This window comes from Thunnus maccoyii, chromosome 11 (genome assembly GCF_910596095.1).
Source record: "Thunnus maccoyii chromosome 11, fThuMac1.1, whole genome shotgun sequence".
In the NCBI taxonomy this organism is placed as follows: Eukaryota; Metazoa; Chordata; class Actinopteri; order Scombriformes; family Scombridae; genus Thunnus; species Thunnus maccoyii.
The window spans coordinates 29,923,190-29,938,415 of NC_056543.1; the positions used below are offsets into that span (position 1 = coordinate 29,923,190).

Genomic DNA, 15,226 nt, shown 5'->3' on the forward strand with positions numbered 1-15,226 from the left:
TAGCAAAGGCCCGAGGCAGCTCCCTTGTGCAACACCAGAAGTTATGTCATATTTCTCTGACACATGTTCTCCAAGACTAATGAAAAATTGTCTTCCTATAAAGTATGTCTGGAACCTATTTAAAACACATTCTGAGAGACCGGCCCAGCTCTTGAGATGATTTATGAGGATTTCATGGTCAAAAGTATCAAATGCTGCACTTAAATCAAGAAGAACGAGAACAAATACCTTATTAGCATCAGTGCTAAGTCTCAGATCACTAACTATCTTAATGACACCAATTTCTGTGATTAGCTCTGAAACTTGACTGAAATTTCTCCAGAAGATTGTTCTCATTTAGAAAGTTGTTTATTTGGTTGGAAAACAACTTTTTCAAGTATCTTGCTTAGAAAGGGGAGGTTTAATATGGGTCTGTAATTGCTTAGAACTCCACAATCTAAGTTAGGTTTCTTCAGTAGAGGTTTCACAACAGTAGTTTTGAAGTCATTAGGAAAAACTCCTGTTTCAGGGGATGTATTAATAATATTTATGAGCGTGTTTGAAATACTATTGAAGACCTTCTTAATGAGTGCAGAAGGAACAGGGCCAAGGCAACAATCCTGCAAAGTTCTGAGAGTGAGATGCTGGAGAATTTTCTCGTTGTTGCCTGCCTTTCACAAGGTTACCTGCAGAGGTCACCAGGAGTTTTAACAATTTCAGCTATGATAGTTGATTTTATTGTTAATTTTTTTTTTCCAAATTTCTCACATTTAGGGGAAGAGGCTTGGTTTAAAAGGTCAGAGGCAGAGGCAAGGTTTAACAATCAGTTGATAATGGAAAACAGTATTCTAGGATGGCTATTTTCTGAGATGATTTTAGCCCTTCTTGTAGTGCGTGCAGTGCTATTATAGGTAACTAAGTTTTCTTTGTAAATATTACAGTGGACCTTGTTGAGTTTTTCTCCGTCTCCTTTCTGCTGCTCTACAAGACCTCTTCAACTCTCAGATAATGCTGTCTATCCATGGTGATGTTTTTTCACATGACTTCTTTTTGACCTTGAGTGGTGTCACCTTATTTAGGGCATTTTTCATTTTTTGGTTTAGGGCAGCAAACCATTTTGTTAAGCGACCAGCTCACACTACATGGATCAAAAGAGCTCACTAGCTCAACAAACTCACTTTCTATAGCAGCATCTAAGAACCGATTTGCACCATGCACTCTTATGTAGTTATAGCTACAGACTGTTAAAAAACACACGATAGTGATCAAAGACAGGGATATGAGACACTGAAACATTGCCAATCCTTTTGACACTACCAGATCAAGGATATTGCCCTGTTGATGAGTGGGTTCAGTTAGATGTTGAGTAAGTTCTAGGCTTTCAAGTAGATCCATGATGCTCAGAATAAAAGCACTTTGCAGAGAGTGTGGCCAATCACCTTAAAAGATCCTCTTCCACTCCTTATTTTACACCCCACCCCTCTGTTGCATTTTAATGGTAGAAATTACGGTGGACTTATGCTTTAAGTAGGCTACTCTACTCAAGTCAAAATATTAAGTTACTTTCCACTACTGAACACTAGAAGGTGGGAAAAAAGGGGGAGAGCAGTCAGATTTCCAAAATTATCCTTATTTCTTCTCATCAATGTTTTTTGAGTGGGTTTAATGTGGCTAAATAACTATTTTCTCTTATTACTCAACAATAAATTGTGTTAGTTGTGTGTGAGAGAGCATGAGGGGTAGAGTGAAAGCAAGCAAACAAGCGGTCATAAGACAAGCAGAGTAAATAAGTTGCACAACTTGAATCAAGATAAATATGTGTCTGATTTATATCTGAGTTCCCCTTTTGTTTGGTCAGGACAGTGTTGAATGGAAGCTCCTGTTCTCTTGGTTAACAGTGTTTCACCCTTGATATATTCCAAAGGGGCCAAAGAGAATTGAGCTGGAGGTGAACCGATCCCAGCAAACACATGAGGCTCTTTGTCATGTGTCCAATTTACATTCATTAGCACACAATGTGAACTTAAATGACAGAAAAATGCTCTCTTCCCGTATGTAAATGACCGTCCCATCACACTGTGAGTAAGAGATAATAAGGGACGTCATGCATGCAACCTTCGAGGGAGCACAATTTCACCATCCCATAGTACTTTCACAAACAGTTTAACATCACGCAAATTTACTTGCAAGATAGATTAGATCTACAAAACAAAGCACAAAACATCCAACAGGCTGGATAGTAACATGAGAGGAGGGACTGCAAGTGTACGGAGCCTCTGAAAGGTTATGGTGGGAACTGCTTTTCTGTTACCTTGCAATAACTTTTACACTCCCCCTGATCTGGAATAGGTAATGTGTTGGGCCAGTCCTTGAGAGAGTTTTAAACACTGGCAGATTAGGGCAACGTTGTGCAGATATTACAGAAAGGAGGAAAGATCTGTCACTGTAGATTATGCAGTTATTGCTTATTGCTCTTTTTGAAAGGCCAAGACCTAACAGTACACAGCCACTAGCTGTAACCACAGCAGCTGGTCTTCCTGCTGCGGTTTGCACTATGGTTGGAGCTGGGGCTGTGACCGTAGACATGGTTATTGCTGGGCTACAGTTGTCATTGTTGCTATGATGCTGTAGATATGACTGCAGTAGCTATACTATGGCTACTCTTTACTGTTCAGATCAACATTAACTGAGAAAACATTGGAAAGTCTGACACTCATGATATGAATCCAGTTCTTCTCTCAAATATGACAGATGTGTCATCATACACCTCAGGAGTTCACAGTCCTGTCACTGCACTGCACACACACATCCCGGGATGTACAGTAGATATAACCATTAAAAACTAATGTGTCACAGCCTTGGTCATCGTAACAGTCAAAGCCATAGCCATGGCTACAGTCAGAATCACAGCCATGGCAGCAGTGTAATGCTGTAATAGTCAGAGAATTAGTTTAATTGGCCTCTGTTAGCTTAGCTGCAATGATACAGACTTGTGGCAGAGCCAGCCACAGCTGAGAGTGCACATGCTTGTGCTGTGATCACAATCAGAGGCTGTAATTGATACATAATATTCAATAATCATTACAGCTCATCCTTCCTCTGTGGATCCAAGGAAATGCAAAATGTTTAGAAAGGGAATGCAACTCCCCTTTGAAATGGATGATAATAGTGAGAGGAAAACTAAATGTTTAGAGAGGCAACATATCTGCCCTGGAAAGACAGAGAGCAGCAACTAAAGAAAGGATACAGTTAAGAAAAAGGGGGTTAAAAAAATAGAGGCTGGTTAGACAAACCTTGTAAGAGATAGAAACATTTTAAATGTGATTTATGTAAAGCCTTTTTAGACAGGTTATTTCACAGTCTGTCTTTGGACCACCAATGTAGAGAGGAACCATCAAACCTTTAGGGACACAGGGGCTAATGGCACTATTTTTTTTAAGCAGTTGCTGTTACATTTTGGCCTTTTTGGATTAAACGACTGCCTCACATGGGATAACAAACTGAGTTATGTTGGATCATAGAAATAGACATTTTCAAGATTTTTGTATATTTGACTTTCTGTGGCTATCTCTAGCTTTAAATTAATGGTGTTGTTTTTAGCTCTGTTTTGTAGTTTTAACTTAGCATGTTGTTTTCTCTCAAATTATACATTTCTATGACGGAATAATATTATTGTATACAGTTACACAAATGTCAAAAAGTCAGATTCTGTTCATATCTCAATTTTGACCTCATGTGTTATAGTTACTGTTTTTAGCTCTGAAGGGCAAAAATGTCTTCCTTCATTTTAAACTGAGATCTGGGGATATCACGCTGCAATATGGACACAACAATTCAGAAAACATTGTTTTATTAAATTAGCATACTTCGAGGTAAGCAGGTTAGAATAAATGTGATAAACTGTTTGTCGTTTTGATGTTGGACCCCAACTCCTCAAGAAGTCCTGGGACCTCAATTTGTCCACAAATGGAGACATGGGGTTCACTGTGCGTGCGTGCGTGCGCGAGTGTGTGTAGGTGTGTGTGTGAGCACTATCCAGCTGTGAGCACAGACCCGCCCATTCATCGAAAGCAGCCGGGGGTCGCAGCCTCTCATTTGGATTGACCAGCCTGTCGTCCAATGACAGCACGTCAGAGCGTGACTCACCTTCTTTCTTTTCCAATGGAAGCGCGGCGATGAAGCGGACCACAGAAAGCACACTTGGTTGAATGGCTATTAAAACAGCAATCAGCGGTAAATATATGATGATGCCAAGCTCCAAACAGACACCGAGCGGATTGTCAGAGCCTCCGGCTGCGCACTTTGGTATCGAGGAGAGACTTAATGAAATGCTGCCGCTGCATGGCCGCGGATTGAATGTGCGCGGAGTCTGGCTGTAAATCAGATCAGGAGTTGCTGTGTGAGGATTCAAGCAGTGATCACCAGTTTTGGACATTGATTCGGTGCAGGCGTTAACGTTGACGTTAACGTTGTTAAATTGGACGTGTGGTAACGCGGACTGTCGCCTACCATGGAGCGAGGAGGTGTTTTTTGTGGCTGCCGGAGGAGGAGGAGGAGCGGTTGAGTTTTCTCCTCAGCGTTCCCATCAGCGCAAGTGTGCGAGGGTCGTGATGATGCTTTTTGGCCAAACGTGAGGCTCCCCCCGCCGTCCAGGCTGCAATGTTTGGTCAATACAGGTGCATCAAGACCTGACGGAACTAAATTAAAACCGCCGACATGGGATTCACCTTTTTTTTTAAAAAAAATTTCCCTTCACCTCCGACATTTCTTTTCACAACGCGTTTGCAAGGATACAGGAAACATGTCCGCAGATATAACGGATTAGTGTAATTGATGCTGTCACGCTATGATCTGTGGGGACAATCTGAGTTATAATCTCTCCATGGATGGTAGTTAATTGGGCCCAATGATGTAGAGCCAAATCCACCTGGATCTAATGTTCCCTCCTCTCGTTGCGAAACTTCCCCTGTGACTTTGCGCATGTTCAATTGTTTTTATTCCCAGAGCTTTTCACCTCTCTCGGTTATTGCTTTCCGTAATCCCATCTCGAGTTTGAAATATTTTAAAATGAATGTTTGCCTCTAAAGGTGTGAGATTACACTTTTAGATGTAAAGGCTGTTTCAACAGTGACCAACAATGAGAAATTCAGTGTATAACATGTATTTGATGCGCCTCATATTTGGGACTAAATAGTTTCCTGGTGTTCACTGGAATAGAACTTTTCCTGAGGTGGTTTTTGTTCAGGCATATTTCTGCTGTTGCCCCCACCCCCCCACTCCCAACACACACCCCTCACCACCCCCCTCCTCCTTTTCCACAATGTCCAGATCAAACAGTGTCAGCCCACCCGGAGTCGGTGCGCCCGGGCTGAGGGGAGGGACTGAGCACAGATCAGCTTGGGGAGAGTCTGAGTCTGTGGCTAACGGGTGCCCGTACTCAGCCAGATCTCCGCGCAAGAAGCTCACCCGGACCAACAGTCGGTGGAGGGAAGAGGATGATCTGGACCACCGGCAGCCCGGGCGAGCCTCCACGACTGTCAGCAGGGTCAGCTTCACGTCCAGGTCGGCTTGGCAGGACCATGGTGAGGAGAGCCGAGACAACAACCGCGCGTCCCCTAAACGTCCTGACGGCGAGGTGAGACCCAAGTCTGTGGAGCTGGGTCTGGAGGAGCGGAGAGCCAAGCCGAGGGCCGACGAGGAGGAGGTCATGCCCGAAGTAAACTTTTCTTTAGTTGCGTGCTGCAACAGCGTCATGCACATTTTCAAATCCAAGAAATTCCAGTCGGAGAATTTGGAGCGACTCTATCAGCGCTACTTTTTCCGTCTCAACCAGAGCAGCTTGACCATGCTCATGGCAGTGCTGGTGCTGGTCTTCACGGTCATGCTAGTCTTCCACTGCTCTGGGGGGACAGTGAGGCCGAGCGTAACTTATGTGGTGGTATTTTCTGTGGCCATCTTCCTCACACTCATACTCATGGTGGTCTGCAACAGGAACGGCTTTCACCAGGACCATATGTGGATTGTGTGTTATGTGGTCATCCTGTTGGTGCTGGTGATCCAGGTGATCGGTGTGCTGCTCGTGCAGCCGAGAAGTGCCTCAGAGGGGATCTGGTGGACCGTGTTCTTCATCCATGTCATCTACACTCTGCTGCCCGTCAGGATGCGCGCCGCAGTCATCACTGGAGTTATTCTATCTGCCATCCACGTGGCTGTTTCTTGGATCTTAAACGGCGCGGACAGCTTTGTGTGGAAGCAGGTATGTAGAGAAATGTGCTTTGTTTAAAAGTATATTAATCATTCGTACAGAGAAGTGGGATTCCGCGCCTTCACTGTGCGCAATAACGCACCACAGAACATGGACTTTTCCCTTAAAAGCTGCCTGTTGCTGAACTTGCTTTCTCTCACAGGCTCACAAGTGGCAGCTCGCATAGTAGCCTAAATTAAAATTAAAAAGGGACACCACCGCCTCATGCAGGGTCTATTCTTCACACAACTATTTTTAAAAAAAAACTTTTTGTGTGTGCAAAAAAAATGCAAAACAATGAATATCCTCAATTAGAGACTATCCCAGAATGTATGATTCATCACATTAAAACTACAAAGACTCACAAACCATAAAGAGTTTTTGGAGAAACACTGAGGCAGTCCTGCAGCCAGGAGGAGGCTCTGTGACAGCAGGCTCTCCGTGTGGCCATTTGAAACAAGTATAAACACTTCTCCCTTTAGATGTTGTCAGACCGATTATTTGAATCATACTGAAGCCTTTAAGTTTTATTTATGTCCAAACTTCATTGTGCTAACCATGGAGCATTTAGGCTGAGCAGAGTGGTCAACTGAAGAGACGTTTGGACAGAACACGGGGGCATTTAGGGGACACTGGGGCAAAAATTATGCTTGGATGAGCCCCATTAGTGCAGACAATTAATGGTCAAGTAAAGATTATTAAAAAGTGGGCGTTGAAGGGCAGTTAAGCACAAAAAACAAGGAAGACTATTTTTTTTAATGTTCAAAACAACTACTGCCTCTTTAACAATCATTAATAGACAAAATGAGGTATTGATCGGTGGACAAACACTGTGGGATGAAGCTGCTGCTTACTAAAGCATCAGCTGTCAACTGTTGCTCCTCAGACATGCATTCAACTGTGAGTTTAGCAAAAAAGCACCTAAAAAAAAAAAAAAAAAAAAAACTAGACTCAGATGATCCTGTCTGAAGTTCCCGTTGTCCTTCGTTTTACTGAAATCAAATTCCACCAGCTTCACTGTGTGGTCATTAAAGTGAATTGAATTAAATCTTTGTCCATTAGTGTAACAATGACTTGCGGTGCATAAAGAAAGCCATGCATTAATTTAGACAAATAACTGTAAGGTCTGGGAACGACTTCTATCAGTGATGTATTTATCGTATATTTGGGGTTTTCATGTTTTGTGCTTCCCTTCTGCTTTACTGGGCTTATTCATTATGCTTTTAAACAACAGCTCAGACACACAGCTTAAATAAATCCTGCTTTAAAGCTCTTAATGTTAGACTTTAAGTACATTTACAAGCACAAATATTTATCATATTTAGTTGTAAAGTTCTATGAGCAACAGCCTTCATCTGGGAATTGGAATATAACATTAACATCTAAAATTTGGATAAACTGTTGTAAATGCAATAACTCTAGTGTTAGAAAGGCAGATTTTTTTTTCAGGGCTGTTGGTTGTACTTCATTTGGACTTGTAATAAGCTTACAGTCGATAGTTGCAGGGGAAATTGTCTTAATGTGCCGTTGAGCCTACATGTTCCTAATGAAATCCAAATGCCTCTGGTAGCATTTTTACAACATCAATATTGCTTTCAAAACATTTCTCCAAGGCTTGTAGACTAAATCTGTAATAAAGGTGCTTACACAAATGGGTTTTCCACCATTATTTAAAAGTACATTTAATTGCCTCATCTACCCAGTTCTACAATTCAGTATTATTAACCCCAAACTGTGCTCTCCATTATGCCTGTGTGTGCAGTGCTGCAACTTCTAACTCCATGTCACCCCACCTCATAGTTTGGGCTGCACTCAATTTAGTGTTTTTATCAGGCCCTGGTGCACTCATAAACATTTTCTAACAATGTAGCAATGTCACATAGAGAACCGAGTCTGTTGTTTATGTCTTTGGTGTCTAAGAACGTCATTGAAAGTGAAACGGTTCATCTCAAAGGGGTTTAGTTTACTCAGTGTTAGTCGTTGTGCATTTTTGTTCTGGGGTGGTTTATCATGCAGGAGGTTGGTCCTCTTGAGTTCTAATTTAGTAAAAATGTATTTTTATTGTAAGCGATTGTGTCCTACACCTTTGTGGGAGCTTTGTGGTGGCAGTTTGGAAAAGACCCCTTCTTGTTTTGTGTTTTTTTACCAAGCTTTTTTTGTGTTTTACAAGCCTGTTGAAAACACATCTGCAGCTCATTTATGATCAGTGTAGGGTCAGACACTTTGTGGCTGCACTTGAACTGTTGTATGCAGCAAGCTGTCTTATCTGTGTTTCCTGAGTAGAGGACATTAACAGAAGAAAAACATGGTCTCCTCCTCCTCCTCCTTCAAACTTGGAAGAATTGACATAAACACACAAGAGAAACTAGTTGCTCTGTAAATATTCAAAGATGAAGTCAATAACAAATGAAGTGCATCATGTAAAGGGAACATATTATGCTTTTTGTGGTTTTCTGTTATTTATATCACTATTATGATGTCAGATGCCAAACATGGTCAAAGTTCCAAAGCTTGAGGTTATAGTAGGTAGAAATGCTTCCTGCAAGTCAAGAGTCAGGGCTTCAACCTGCTCTGAGCGCTTCATTTGCAATGTTTTACTCTACCTTGCTGACGAGCTGATGTCAGCTTGTCGTATATGCCCGTAAACAGCCGTCTGTTCTGTAGCCTTGGTTGCTAAGGTTGTTGCTAAGGTTTTTCCATGCGTTGTTTGCATTGTCCACTCTCATATTTGAGATCGGATTTCAGCTCGAACATGCACGGATGTATTTGAGAAGTCGACATTTTGAGCAAAGAACGAGAAAAAGTAGTGAAAATGTTGCAGGGTCTGCTGATGTAGCCTCCTGAGCGGCTGGAAGTCTCCAGAGGGGCAGCTTGTGAGAGCTGGCCAATCAGAACACTGTGGGCTCATGGGGAGGGGGGTTCTTAAAGAGACAGAAGCTAAAACGGCCTGTTTCTGACAGAGGCTGAACTGAAGGGCTGCATAAAGGGTCAGGATGAGTTAAACAAGGAGTCGTTTTTTTTTAAATCTTACAGCAAACATATTCCAGTAGAGCCTTAGATAGAAATATAGACCTGTAAATGTGCATAATATGTCCCCTTTAATATTGATTTCATTCCAATTGTCAATAGATAATAGGCATTCATATACATTCACAAGTGAATTTCACATCTCAGGGATGAGAGCTCTGACATGTAAAGATAGATGAGAGGAGAAAGGACGCTGCACTCACAAAGGTGGACAATGCTATACTGACTAGAATGGCAGTGAATTAATGCCTGTGGTTGTGAAAAGGGATATTGAACAGTAAGTGTCCATTTACTTCTGGCCATCTAGTGTAAATAAATAGCATGTATGTCTACTTAAAAAGCCTAAAACAGGCTCGCACATGAGCTATTTAACAGTGGACATTGTGCTCTAGAAATTAGAAATGGAAAATGTCCCACAGTATATCTGGGCCATTAGTATTGTATCCAACTTTAGAAAGAGAACATTAAATTGTACACCATTTTAAAAAGCCAATCACAGTGCACAGACTACCTTGTGACACGGCAAAGTCCCAGTCATTTCACCTACGCATCACCATCACCCCAGAAATGAAAGCGTGCAAAGAATGTGTTGAATATCATAAAGGATGTGGAGTTTCACTAAACATTTTAATCCTTTGTGTTTCTTTTTGGGAATCTAATGTTTGATTATACAAGTAAAAAGCAGGCTGATGGTTTAGTATTTCAGCCCTGCATCTATTTGTATTTTCCGCAAAAGCCACTTTGTTATTTGATGTGATGATGTGAGTGTGTGGGAACGAGCTGCTGTATTTGTTGTTCTTTCCTCACCATGCTGTTGTTTTTAGCATATCTGTTCTCTCCTGTTTACATAGGACTCGCCTTGTCTCTGAGTTAGACCACTGCTGTTTATGTGAGATCCCAAGATAATGTCTTTTCTTATGCATACGCTCCCAGGAATATTTCCCCTTTCCTAATGCTTCATGTCATGAGCTTGGACAATTGTACCGGAAATCACATCAGTGTTAAACAAGGATGATGTTCTCACATTTTTCAACATTGATACAAGTGTCTTTTGGTGATGGATTGGTGGGTGATGATGGTGGTGGTGGTGGTGGTGGTGTGCGCTGGGCAAGATGCATAACTCGGGAGAGACTAATTTCTTTAGGAGCGGCTAAGATTGACACAAAAATGACAATAGCTGGTCCACCTTAAATGTCTAACCCATTGTCACTAACTTCAGGGCTAAACCCTTCACTTCTCCAGCAGTTGGGGAAACGACAAACGAGACTACCAGATTTACAATTACCTGCTAACCTCTTCCTCTGCTCCACTCACATTCATCATCACTTTTCTGCCGCTCACTCTCTCCGCTCACTCAACCATTCACTTGCTACGCACACAGATTACGCACTGCACTATTCCTGAAAGGAGCTACGCTAAGAGTTTCCCAGGCAACGACACAGAAGTTGACTCATGTTTCAGAACAGCGCTGCGCAGAAGCTCCCAAACACTATTGATTTCTGAATGAATGGATATTTGTTGTTATTTTTGGCATTAAAAAAATGATTTTTTTTTTTGGCCTAGCGGGGGTTGTTGTTGGCCTGGTGGCCCACCATGCCTGTACTATTATAGGGGAAACACTGTGCCAAACAGTGCTGTGGTTCATTATAGGTGAGACTGAAATCTGAACAGGCACCAATCTTGTAATACTGCTGTTTTTTTATGAGGATAGAGAAATGCATGTTGAAAGGATGATGATGCAGCACAGATCTCTTGTTCTGTGGCTCTTTTTGAACTTAGGAACTTTTCCAGGACCCGGTAAGTATGGATTTGGTGGTTGACAGTTCTAAAGGCCTAAAGATGACTAGGTAGGCTAAGTTTGGGTGTAAACTTGTTACAATTTTATTTAGCAGATGTAGATCTGATGGTTAATACAACACAAGCAAGGATCTAGTCAAGAGAGAACAACATGAGTAAGTGCCATAAAGCTAAGTTCAGGTCCAAAAGGGCGTAGGTACCAACAGGCAGGGCATAGAGGCTATGCATAGAAGAAGCAGATAATAGTTTTTAATTTATTTTTATTTTTTATTTTATTAAACTGAACGTTTTCAGACTTCTGAGTTACATAGAACTGCTGTTGCAGCAACATTTAAAGGACTGTATTTCACTACACATTGAAAAATAGTAAATAAAATGAGTTTTAACCTGGTTACATAACATTTCACCTGCAGATTTCTGCTCTAGGTTTTGTTTCCCGCCCTCCCAGAAAGTCCTTGTTCCTGGGGTAGTTATGTTCTGATGGCCCAGGAACTATTAAGGTGGACTTGACCCATGTAAAGTCATTCAGACTGCAAGCAGGTACTGGTTATTAGTAGTATTAATATCAGGACTTGCTATGGGAACTTATTGTAATGTTGTTGACATTTAAAGGACACTTACGTAGCTGGCTTCCCAGTTAGTTTAAAAAAAGAAAAAGATAACAATAGTGGCCCTGTGAGAACCAAAAGTGAAACTGTTTATTTAATTTATTTTAATAAAGAAGAAAAGGAACTCTCTACATTGGAGAGGAGTGTCTTGCCTCTCTGCCGTTACCTCTGCAAAAACTTTTTTACAACATCCGTCGCAGCAAAAAGTTATAAAGAACAATTCAATCACTTTGTGTCGTACCAAAATGATCTCAAATGTGATGTGTTACCGGTTTAATTCATCTCCACAGTTCTTCAGATTTGGTGGAAATGCTGAATTACTCCTCGAGTTTGTTTCCTGGGGCTCAGTAGTTCATGGGACATTTTGGTTGAAAGGCCCTGCTTCTATTCTTCTCTGCCCCCTCTCCAAATTCACAGAGGAGGGCACGTAAGCGGACCAGTCCCATTTGGCAGGATTCCAGTGCTAACAGGGTTTTCTGCCTGTCTAATTGAATTGCCCGTTGCTCGTAATGTGTAGAAATTCAAAACAGATGTCCACCTCATCTCTCCATCCTTTACCTGCCTTCATACACTCATCCCTCCTGGTCCTGACCTGCTTCTAGACATGCTTTTAATTTCCCTGTGAGACTCAGCCCCTGTGGACAGACTTAACCACTTTCCATCCCTGCAGAACAAGCTGCGTGCTCTGTAGAGCGATGAGATAAAGTGCCCCACGGGAAAGCTGTCTAAATCAGGATCTAAACATCAGATTTCGCATCATAGGATTCACTGCTTTACCTGTCCCCTGTGGCGGTGTCCAAATATATAGTCCCAGCCACTGTTTGCTTAGTTTAATTGTATTTTAGAATTTAAGCACCCAGATGCTTAGGGTTGTTACAGAGGATGTTGCTGTTTTGGAGATGATATTTCAACCAAATGTGGATGCAGGGCAAGCCAGAGCACCTTTCAGATACAACTGCTCATGCATTCCCCTGTGAGTCCAGAAAATTGTGCTCAGTACTCCTGTAACTTAGCAACAGATTTTCTATTTCACAAACACCATCAAACTCCTCTCAGTGCTTCCTGGGAGCACCTGTGTATTTTTTACCTCCAGCCGTGGACTGCCTGCACATCCTTTTGTGTTCTTGGTCACGCTGAGACACATAACTTTAGTAGAATGGCTGTAGCATTACCCCCCTGCACTGCATTGTTTTTCTGATAACACAGGGTACACAACACCCTGTGTACTGTATGTTTATTTTTTCTCACAACTTAATCTTAAAGTCGCAAAATACGTCATTTGCTATGTAAGGATATAGTGGAGTAATGGCGACCTGAGCAGAGAATGAAGTCATACTCCCTCCGTGTGTGTTGTAATCCCAGCTTCTCTTATCTTGGTTTTGATAGCCGGTCCAGCCACGTGTGCATGTTAGTACATGTGAGCGTGCATGTTAGTGCATGTGAGTCTCTCCCTTGGCTCCACACGTCTGTTTTCAACATGGCGGCCGGGTCACAAAGTTTCTCGTATTACAGCTAAACAACACTAAAATATGTTTCTGAAAACATTTGGGGTGGGAAATAAGCAATGCATCAACAGAATTTTGATCCATACATCCATATTCAGCACTGCCTAGTTTGACAGTTTGATCTGAGTTTCTGCTTTCTTTCTTTTTTTTTTTCTCCAACTTTATTGAGTAAACCACGCATATTTGTTTTGGTCTGAGATGCTGATTCTCTAGTTCGAGATCTAGTGGGGGTGAATGTCGTATATTGCACCTTTTTAATGTTTTTGGCTTTTTTTTGTTGGTTTTAGAGGTGGTGTTTTTTTTTTATTTTATTTTAGAGGGTTGTCTTCTGCATTGTTCCCAACTGCTATTTTCAGCTCTGATGAATGTGAGAAATCGCAAGATCAAAGTGAAGAATGAATCTGGAGAAATTCACCTCAATTAATCTGTAAAGGTATAAAAATCACAAAGATCATAAAATCCAAACTTGGGATGCCACACTGGCCTAATGGTTGAGGCATCTACCACATAACTGCAATGTCTGTGGTTTGACCCCTCTCCCCATGTGTCCTGTCTCTCTGCACTGACTGACAAATAAAGACCAAAAAATAATCTTAAAAAAAAGAATCCAAACTTCACACTGGCAAAAAGACAAAAAGTGAAGATAAAAATGGCAGCATACAGACTAAAATAATGTAGATAATGTGATGTTTAATGTCATGATACTGATGTGAACTCTCCTATCCTGCAGATCTGAACTCCTTGCATTAAATCTTGCATAGATGACCTCAGTAAGAAGCACATTTAGTAGCACAAGTTTATAGTTTAAATTCTATTTAAGTCTTTAAAGCAGTATATAAATAACCCCTCGCACCAAAGGATATTTTTCTACATTGCCATCCAACCAAGAAACAAGAAACTTCCATATCTGTGTGTGACTCTGGCGGCAGCAGTGTGCTTAAGCCACAAAGCAAAACCAAACAGAAACTGAAATGTCATTTGGAAGCAGAGAGCAGCAGATAAAACTCTCAGGTGAGGAGCAAGCTGTTTTATTTTTTTACTTGTTAAGAAATTTCAGTGGTCAGTGACACATTTGTCAAGATGCCCTGCTGCAAAAATCAAGTGTGTTTGATAAGAATCATTCCAAGTGTGATTGTAAGCTCAGGAAAGGCACCACAATGTTTCATACTATTTTAAAAAAAGGTAGTACTGAAAAACCATTCAGACTGTTAATTTCAGGCACAAATTCCCATTTTTCTGTAAGTGGCTGTTGACCTTCATTGAAGTTCCTCTGCTTCATCTATTAATGACAGTTTGCATCAATTGTACTGTATCTCGCTGCTCAGATCTTGTTAATGTGCAGCTCCTGAAGAAAGCTAATAAGTGGACCTTGAGTTAAGCTTTTTCTTTTTTTTTTTACAAACAACTTGCTGCATGATTCCTACAGAGAAAACACGCCGTCCACTTAATCTGCATGTTGCTGCAATTAAGAGCAAATTCTTTAACAGTGGAATTTAAGACTGATGGATACTTTCCACTTTTCACGTTGTTGTGTTTTCACTGTGGTGAGCTGAACAACACTTGACTGTTGGGCTTTATTGCTTCATTCTGCTCATCTGACTTTCATTAGCTTTAATTAGGTTGTTTGCTATGTAGGAATTCAGACTCATGGTTATATTATTTGCAGGGGGAATTACAAATAATTATGATTCAGATCTCTGTTATGGAATTATTCGTCCAGCGAGGTAATTCCTCTGAGGGCTTGTATTATGATGAAGCATTACTGTTTCTTGCTGACCACACCAGCATTGTGATGATTATGACTATTACTGCTGTGGTTTTATGTTATGGGAGTGAATATTCCTTTTAATCTTCATTATTCTCAGCAAAGGCTGGCCTTTTTTTTTAGCTTGATATTTAGAATCAAGTTTTTTTTTAATCCAGTTTGACATTGGCTTCTTTTGCACTGACCAATGGGATGTGACTGATACATCCAGAAGCTTAGTTAGCAGTGGCTAGGAGCAGTTAGCTTGGGGTTAATTATGTCTATTGAAGTAAGAAAGGGTGTAATTTTCATTTCAGCTTTT

At 41.2% G+C, this 15,226-nt stretch overlaps 1 protein-coding gene across 4 annotated transcripts in view; it reads left to right on the forward strand.

The window, feature by feature from the left end:
• The first annotated feature begins 4,159 nt into the window (after positions 1-4,159).
• adcy5 (adenylate cyclase 5) overlaps positions 4,160-15,226 on the forward strand; it is a 94,777-nt gene continuing 83,710 nt past the window's right edge. For all 4 annotated transcript variants that reach the window (XR_006098668.1, XM_042425448.1, XM_042425450.1 and 1 more), the window contains exon 1: positions 4,160-6,235. Coding sequence is in view for 3 of the 4 variants with exons in the window: in XM_042425448.1 (XP_042281382.1) it covers positions 5,300-6,235 (936 nt within the window). In the remaining variant the exon portion in view is untranslated. The remainder of the gene's footprint in view (positions 6,236-15,226) is intronic.